Source organism: Acomys russatus, chromosome 14 (genome assembly GCF_903995435.1).
Source record: "Acomys russatus chromosome 14, mAcoRus1.1, whole genome shotgun sequence".
NCBI classification, from domain to species: Eukaryota; Metazoa; Chordata; class Mammalia; order Rodentia; family Muridae; genus Acomys; species Acomys russatus.
This window is the reverse complement of record NC_067150.1, coordinates 31,572,967-31,582,370: the sequence shown is the minus strand read 5'-3', so window position 1 is coordinate 31,582,370 and position 9,404 is coordinate 31,572,967. Positions and strand designations below refer to the sequence as shown.

The following is a 9,404-nucleotide window of genomic DNA, read 5'->3' as shown; positions in this document are numbered from 1 at the left end:
AATCCACAGACCCAAAGAAGCTAAGAAATAGTATGGTGAGGCGGGGGGCCCTAGAATCAAAGTGGGCATCTAGTGTGGATGGAGGGAATGGAGGGAAGAATTGGTGTGGAGGAAGGGTGCAGGGACATTGCAGGAGGGATCAAGTGGTGGAGGCAAAGGGAGAAAATATGGGAGGGATAACTGGAATTGGGGTAGCATCTTTGGGATGAGCTAGAAACCTAGGACAGTGGAGGCTCCTGGGAATCTGTGAATGTGACCTGGCTGAGACTCCCAACAAATGGAGAATATGGAGCCTGAAATGGTCATCTCCTGTGGCCAGAAAAGACCTCCAATGAAGGAACTGGGACACCAGATCAGCCACAAAACCTTAGACACTCTATTTCTCCTACCAACAAGATAGACAAAGGTAAAGATGGAGCAGAGAGTGAAAGAATGGCCAACCAATGACTGGCACAACCTGAGACCCATGTCAGAGAGATAACCCACCCCTGAAACTATTAATGATATTCTGCTGTACTTCCATAAAGGTGCCAGGCATGGCTGCCTCTGCAAGGCTTCACCCAGCAACTAATGGAAACCGATGTGGAAACCCACAGCCAAGAATTGGACAGAGCTTGGGGAATTCTCTGGAATAGGGGGAGATAGATTGAAGGACTCAGAGAGCTTAAGGACACTGCAAGAGAACTTACAGAATCATCTATTCTGGACCCATTGTGGTTCATGAAAACTGAACCACCAAACAGAGAGCATGTATGGGATGGACCTAGGCCCTTGGCACATACGTAACAGCTTGATCTTCATGTGGGACTCCAAACAGCTGGAGCAAGAGTTGTATCTGACTTGTTGCCTATCTTTAGGTCTCTTTTCCCTAGGTGGTTGCCTTACTTAGTCATGGTGGGAGAGTATGTGAGAAGTTTACTGCAACTTGATATGTTGTGTTGGGCAGGTTAATATCCATGGGAAGTCTCCCTTTTTTGGAGCTTTTTCTGAGGTGAGGTGGAGGACAGGAGGATGGCAGGAGGTGGAAGGATGGGGGTGGGTTGGAGGGAAGACTGGGAGGACAGGAAGAAGGGGAGCCTGTGAATGGCATGCAAAATAAATACATTAATTAAAAAATAATAAAAAGAACAATGTCAGACAGTCAAAATATGGAGACTATAAAACAACATGATCAAGTGTATTTATTCACCAAATAGGAGAAGTAATATTAGCCTAAAAAGCCATGTTCTACATATAAAGCAAAATTAACCACAATGTGCATCGATGGATTTAAAAACGTTTATAAGCTCTACAGGTTACTCTCTATGGGTGAACTCTCAGACACTCAAGGATTTTTTTTTCTTGTGTAAGAAGATGTAAATCTATCCCTCCCTGACAATCTTCTTTTTCCCACCAAAATAATATCATATTAACAATAATTTCATGGCTGGACACAATGTTCTTGTTTCTGTACTTTTTCCTAAACAAATCTCTTATATAATCCATGGTATATTTTTGCTGTGGTGAATATGTTTTTACATGGGGACCTTCTTTTTTTGAAGTAACTTATTTAGAGCAATTTTGACATCTCTGTTCCTTAGGCTGTAGATCATGGGGTTTAGCATGGGCACAACTGTAGTATAAAACACAGAGGACACTTTGCCTTTGTCTTTGGAGCTGACTGAGAAGGGCTGTAGGTACATGAATGCCAGGGAACCAAAGAAGACAGCCACTGCAGAGAAATGGGAGCTACAAGTACTGAAGGCTTTGAATCTCCCCTCAGTGGATTTGATCTGGAGGATGCTAGCTATGATGAAGATGTAAGAACCCAGGATGGTCAGGGTTGGAATAAAGATATTGAAAGCACTGAGACACAGGAGTACTACCTCATTGACATACGTACTGGAGCAGGCAAGCTCCATCAATGGTAAAAGATCACAGAAGTAGTGGTTTATTACATTAGCCTTACAGAAAACCACTCTTAACATGCAGAGGGTGTGAACCGCTGCACCGATCAGGCCCATGCCATATACCCCACCTACCATCCAGGAACAGACTTGGTAGGACATGGTGACACTGTAGAGCAAGGGATTACAAATGGCAACATAGCGGTCATATGCCATTGCAGCCAACATGTGACACTCAGATATAACAAAAGAAATGAAGAAATAGAGCTGAGTCATACATTCCTGATAGGAGATGGTGTTCCTCTTTGCTACAAAGTTCACAAGCATTTTGGGGGTGATTATTGTGGAATAACAGAAGTCAATGAAGGACAGACTGCTGAGGAAGAAGTACATGGGGGTGTGCAGATGGGAGCTGAGCAGGATCAGGATGATCATGCCCAGATTGCCCAGCACTGTAAGCAGGTAGATGCCAAGGAAGAGAAGGAAGAGGGGCAGCTGCAGTTCTGGTTTGTCTGTGAGCCCAGCGAGAATGAACTCAGTCACTGTGGACTGATTGCCTTCAGCCATTTCTTCCTGGGAGTTCTATTTAAGAAGTGAAAAAATAGGAGTTAGATATTTATTGTCCTTCCATACATTGAAGTGTAATGTAGAATTTAAATCTTTGTGAACAGATATGACCAGCTCTATGACAATAACTTGTGTATGTTAAATGACAAAAATTAATAATCTGCTAAAATACGGAACATGCAAATGACAGGTAGATCTAAGCCATCTACATCCATCTGAATTCTATTCCAGAGGAGTATGTTTGTTTTTGGGCTCAAGCTCTTGAACAATAGGTATGATTACTTTGATTTTGTTTCCTTGGGACTTTATATACCATAATTATAATACTCTCATCTACTCTATATATGAATATTTCATATTAAAAATATATGTCATTCACAATAGACCTTAACCAATACTACTGAAAGACTCTCATTGAAAATTAATTTACAGGTGAAAGAAAACTTCCTTGCACTTTTTAAAATTCAGTATTGAATCAGAAGTCTTATTTTTAGCAATTAATTGAGAAAATAAAAAGAATTTTTTATGTATAAAGCCAAAGTGAAGTTAGGTCTTCAGATAAGCAATGCTGTTGTATACAGAAAATTCTAAATGACATACAAACCCAATTGTATATCTATAGAAGTAGTGTATAAAGTCAGCGAGAAAACAAAATCAGTAAGAAAACTTAAGAATTGTAAAACTTATTTTAAGATCTAGCCAATGGTCAGAACATTCTCCACAGTTGAGTGGAGAGTGGGATATGACTTTCTCAGGTACTCTGGTGCCTCACGTTTGACCATGTCCCCTGGAGGGGGAGACCTGATGGCACTCAGAGGAAGGACAGCAGGTTACCAAGAAGAGACTTGATACCCTATGACCATATACAGGGGGAGGTAATATCCCTCAGGAACAGTCATAGGGGAGGGGAATAAGGGGAAAATGGGAGGGAGGGAAGAATGGGAGGACACAAGGGATGGGATAACCATTGAGATGTAACAAGAATAAATTAATAAAAAAATTAAAAAACTTATTTTAAATATATGAACTTGTAAAATTCTCATGAATGAGAGAAATGTAAGACATTGTACTTATAACCAGAAGTAATGGAAAGGAATTATAGATATGCAAATGGATTCAAAGATTCAGCCTCATGAAAATGAGAAATAGTTTTATAAAATGTCATGTAAACTCAGCGCAAATCTGTGAAATCACTACTCTATTTATGCAGATACTCATAGGAAGACCATAGAATGCCTAGAGAATGTGTGTGGCCTCCCCAAAAAATCAGAGAAAATTTGAAAGACAGGAGTAAAGTTGGAGTTCGTACTTTTTCCAACTTGGAAACTGCTTAAGTGTTACAATATCAAGGTGATGCTATATTGACAGAAGCATATATGCGCAAATAAACGAAACAAAATTGACATTCTAAGTATGGGCATCTTTAAAGAATTAATTCCATATAAAAGTTTTATGACATTTCAGTAGGGATAGTAATTTTTAACATATGATACTGAAATAATTAGATAACTCCTCTTAATCAATAAAATTAATTTAAAATGGTTACTGAAAATAAACATAAGAGCCAAAGCTATAAGAATGGTGATGATGATGATGGTGATGATGATGATGGTGATGATGATGATGATAAACCCATAGACTAAATCCTTGCAAGTTTGGAATTGATGATAGTCTTCTTGTAAGATGCCTAAAGCAAAGATAATAATACAAAATTATCAAACTGAGTACTACTAAAATTTAAGTATGGGCATTGGAGAGATGGCTCAGAGGTTATGAGCACTGACTTCTCTTCTAGAGATCATGAGTTCAATTCCCTGCAATCATGTGGTGGCTCACAACCATCTGTAATGAGATCTGGTGCCCTCTCCTGGCTTGCAGGCAGAATATTGTATACATAATAAATAAATGTTTTAAATAATTGAAAATATGCTTTAAAAGACACAATATATAATGTGAAAATATGACATACAGAATGGAAAAATGGTTCAAGGAATATATCTGAGGAATAAATTACAGGTAATATACATAAAGAACTCACACAGTGTAACCATTAAAAGGACAAATGATATTACTTATAATGGTCAGGAGCTGTGAATAGTTATTCCTCTATTGGGGATGCACACGTGCCTAACAATCACCCGGAAAAAAAATCTATTGTTATCCCTGGCTATTAAGAACCTTCAAATCAAAACCACAAAGGAATAGCATTTCACACCAATTGTGAAGCTACAATAAAATGACTCTATGCTTATGTAGCAAGTGTGTTTACCCACTATACAATATTCTCAAATCCATACCTTTGTAACTATTAACTGCCAATGAATTAACTGACAATGAGTTGAAGACACAGGACACATAACTTAAAATGTTTCTTCTATATTTTTTATGAGAGGAGCAAAAAGAACAAAAGAAAACAAGAAACAATGAACTCTTGGGTGGGATCAGCAACACAGATAATATATCAAAATATCAAATGGTGTCCTCAATAATTTGCCTTATATGTACCCTCTTCTAACTTACCAGCTGGCCATCTTCTGCCCAGGATTACTACCTCCAATTCTAGCTTGAGGAATATCTAGAAGTAGCTGTTATTGATTCATTAGGAAGGCTAATGTTCTAACTGATATGTTCCAGTCATTACTCTCAAAACCTTCGTTAAATTTACATCATGCACTTTTATGTCTATTAGAGATCGCCCATATACATACATAGGTATATGGATTGAATGTGTCCCCCAAGGTTGTGCTAGGAATTTAGTTTCCAAATTCATAGTGTGGAGAAATAGAACCTTTAAAGGAGACCACTTTAATAAGATGAGAGGAAGTCAGTTATCACATGTGTAGATGCCTAATATAAGACTGAGCTTGGTCTCATGTGTACACTCCAGTGCTCTAGCATGTGTACCCTTTGCCTTTACTTGTCTACCACAGCACTCTTCACCCTCTGGTGTAGAACTTCCAAGCATTCAGGGACTAGAGACAAATGAACTTCTGGTCATTACATATGGTCTATGTTAGAATGTGGTACTGTGCTAAATCAGCATATATCATTATACAATTCTAATGGTTTCACTGGCAATACGACTGGTTTTTCTGTCATCTTTGCCTCTCACAAGCTCTCCCTGGAAGGGAACACTAGTCCTCATCACAGGATCTGCATTATCTTTGTGACTTTGAGAGCAGTCTGGGGTCCTTACCCATGACAGTTAAGTAAGCTATCCTGAGTCTGTTTCACACAAAGATCTCAGAGTCCTGCAGCTTTGTATTTGGCTCTGCTAGTGCCATCTGTCTAGTTGCACGCCTTTGAACTTAGCAGATAATTTCAAGCAACCTCCTCTGAGTCAGTTGATTAGTCTCTCCTTGTCTGATGAATAGGTCATCAGCAAGATATCTAGATAGATTAATGAAATGATGTTTTATTTGGATGTATCTTAATAGTGCCGTTGAGTGGAAATGACATACAATGAACAATGACCATTTGATATGCATAAGTTTATCAGCTCTTGTATATCCAAATCTCATGATATTATTGCCACAGTCTAGGTAATTATTTTGTGCATCCTCTAATAAAAGATTTTAGGTAATATTTGTCTATCTTTCTTTAAATGTGTTCAGAAACTGGGCGGGGAGGCTTGAGACAGCATTTCTCTGTGTTGCCATGGCTGTCCTGGACTCACTTTGTAGACCAGACTGGGCTTAACTCAGAGCGACCCACCTGCCTCTGCCTCCCCAGTGCTGGGATTACAGGTGTGCACTAATGCACCCTTGCTCCAGAACTCTTATTAAGAGGGAACTACTATAAGCTGCAAGTGTAGTGATTTACTATAAACCACAAGCAGTATACTATACAGAGGGTCATACTTTATTCATGTAAAATTAGTTAGAATTAGCAATAATTGCAAAAGCCCTCCCTGTGTTGCCCACGTCTCATACTCTAGGAATCACTTATATGCTCTTTTCTTTGGATTTGGCTTTTATACTTACCCCATATATAAAAAGTAGCTTAACATTTCTTCTTTCTTTCACTGCATTATATCACTTGGCACATCCTCTGAGTTTCCATGTAATTTCAAGTAAGATTTCCTTTGGAAAATAAGCATTGGGTTATTTTTCAGAGACTAAAATGATGACTCATAACAAATGTACAATTGCCGAGACATATCCAGAGTGTTTGTTTCAGTATGGTCTTGCTATGCTAATACAGTCAAAGGTTTAATTAGTTAAATAGTTTTTCATCATCTTAATTATCTGCTAAATTTCCTTAGTCATCTTGTGCATATTGCACAGCTATGTTGTCCCTGAAAATAGAACAGTATCTCTCAGTTATATGAACGAAGGAAACATCTAAACTTAAGGTTAGAAAATTTGACTTACTATCCTGTAGGAATTTATATTTCATCATCTTGAAAATATTTTTTCAACATTTTATCTAATATCATTGACTCAATTATTATGAAATTTATAGACTAAGAAAATAAACACCAAATTAATGTTCCAAGAAGATATTACTTAGATGTGACTATGAACTGATAGTAAAACAATTTAACAGTGAATAGCAGAAATGGTGTCCTGAGGATTCAGGATAGAAATACACAGGTGATAGGGTCTCTACTCCTCGGGATGCTCTAATACAGAAGGGGACAAGGAAGCAGAGAAACAGAACACCATGATGGCAGGTCCACAGGAGCATGGCTGCTGTAGTCCTGGAGCAGAATGGGGTCAATGGAAGCTTTAAAAAGTGAAAATGTAGTCTAAGGGATTAACAGACATTACCCAAATCTGCACAGTTTTCAGTGATAGCAAGTATTACTATAACAAGTTTTAATGTTAAAAGTTTGGATCATAAGAAAGTAAATTAATCATTTCGAAAAGTTTATGCCAAGAAACAAGGGATCCAACACAACAAAAATGATAGGCACACAAATTAAACAGCACCAGATGAACCATATTTATTTGTGTGCACATTTAAAAACAATGGTTTGTAAATTGAAATTATTCACTAAAACTTACTGTTCATATAAAAATAATTTGTACCTAGTATCTGCACAACCAATAGCAAATCAGTTTTACATTTAAAAAAATCGGTTTTACATTTACTGCGTGTTACTTTGAACATATTTTTGATAACATCAAAACTCATCAGGCATAAGAATGGAATAAGTATAGGTAGAAATAGGAAAATGGTCAGGTCATTCCTGTCTTTTGATGTGTCATTGGAAATATGAATGATCACTGTCAGCCAGTGTGAAGAAATTCTGGCAACAGCTGTGATCTAGAGTCCGTGTGAGTCCTGTGAAATTTTATGCTGGGATGGTGTGAGGAGAGATGAAACTCACAGGCTCCCTTTTTCTTTTCTTGGGGACTCATCTCACTGTGAGACGTGAACTGTAGGCTCAGTACTCTTAGTGAAACCCTTTTATATTTTGAAACCTATAATCCAAAGTAAAACCACAGGCCTTCCTATATATTTAAGGAATAGGCAGGCAAACCTCTCGTTCTGAATAGTTCTTGTGCACATCCATATCCACTGTCCTGAATGTCCTCCTAGCTTCCCCAGGCACATACCTGAATGCTGTTATTGTCATGTAGCATTTCAGACCACATTTTCAGTAAAATTATATGTAAAAGGAAATTCTCCCAAGGTTTCTTTCCACAGGGGATGAGTTGCTGTGAGACAAGGACAATTAAAGTTTCCTTTATTATCCTTTTTATAACACTCAATAATTCCCATAAGTAAAATTCTTTTTTTTTTTTAAGCTAGAATATAACGTCTGGAGATAGAATTGTAGACAGGTTTTTTTTTTTTTTAACAACAAATTCCAGTTTGAAAATCGTTTCTGAAATTTTGGAGTTTAGTTTTTTCAGTTATTTTAAGGGGCGGAGAAATAGATAAGGATTTGTGACTGCTATTACATGTCTCTAACCGGGGGCTGGAGCAATGACTCAACAGTTAAGACCACATAACTGTTCTTGCAGAGGCATTGAGGTCACTTCACAGGACCCACGTTCTCACAAATGTGTGTCACTTTAGCTCCAGAAAATTCGGATGTCCTCTTCTGGCTTCCGTGGGCACCTGTACATTAGTACACATATACTCATATACATAAATGGAAGAAAATAAAATCTTAAGGAAAAAAAATTTTAAAAGTTGTTACTTACTTATTTTCTTATTGTTTTGTGACATTTTAAAACTATACCCTCAGGGAAAGGGCTCAAGAAGATCATGCTGATGTAAGTTAAGTTTGGGAATGAGTACTAACTATAGAACTAAAGATAAAACAAGCTGTAATAGGAACCACTTTAGTTTATAGAGCTGTTGAAAGGGCTGTTTTCATAAAGATACATGTTGAAAATTTGTAACTACTATACCATAACCAAAATTAGGAATGAGCCAGGAAAATGCATAGGCAGTGGGTGATGGCAGCCACGTTTCCTGAAGTGGAAGGCCACAGCCAACCTATGGGGGTTTCTAAAGTGCCTGTGGCACTAACTGATGTTATGGAACATTATGCATGAACACAAAGGAGTCCTGATTGAGTCTGCACAGAAGTTTGAAGCAACTACACCAAAATAGCAGTGAGCACACACAGCTCGCATGGGTGTGCTGACCTTGCTGTTCTTCCTCACTTAAACAAAGCTTCTTGAATAAATTAATAATATTGATATTAGGCCAAAAGTATCCAAGATGTGAACATATTTTCTTGCCAGGAAGCAAAAACAAACAAACAAACAAACAAACAAACAAAAATTCGAGAATAATCTAATGTGAGGTGTCAAACAGACCTAAGTAGAGTAGGAAAAAAAAAAAAAAAAAAAAAGGTTTCTAATGTCCAAACTTGAATAACTTCAAGACCAATATAAATGTACTGGTAGTAGAAAATTAATCTGAATAAAAACTACTATCTGTGCATCCATAGAGACATGCAAAGCTAAGAAATAAACGAGTAAGGGA

The 9,404-nt window shown here is 37.6% G+C and overlaps 1 protein-coding gene across 1 annotated transcript; it reads right to left on the bottom strand.

Annotated features, from left to right (window-relative positions):
- Positions 1-1,514: 1,514 nt before the first annotated feature.
- LOC127198012 (olfactory receptor 150) lies at positions 1,515-2,453 on the bottom strand. Its single transcript, XM_051155817.1, has one exon. It carries the CDS (start codon positions 2,451-2,453, stop codon positions 1,515-1,517), a length of 939 nt encoding a protein of 312 aa, XP_051011774.1.
- Between the last annotated feature and the right edge of the window lie 6,951 nt (positions 2,454-9,404).

Coding starts and splice junctions, on each gene's coding strand:
- LOC127198012 (XM_051155817.1), bottom strand. CDS start 2,453: ATGGCTGAAGGCAATCAGTCCACAGTGACTGAGTTCATTCTCGCTGGG.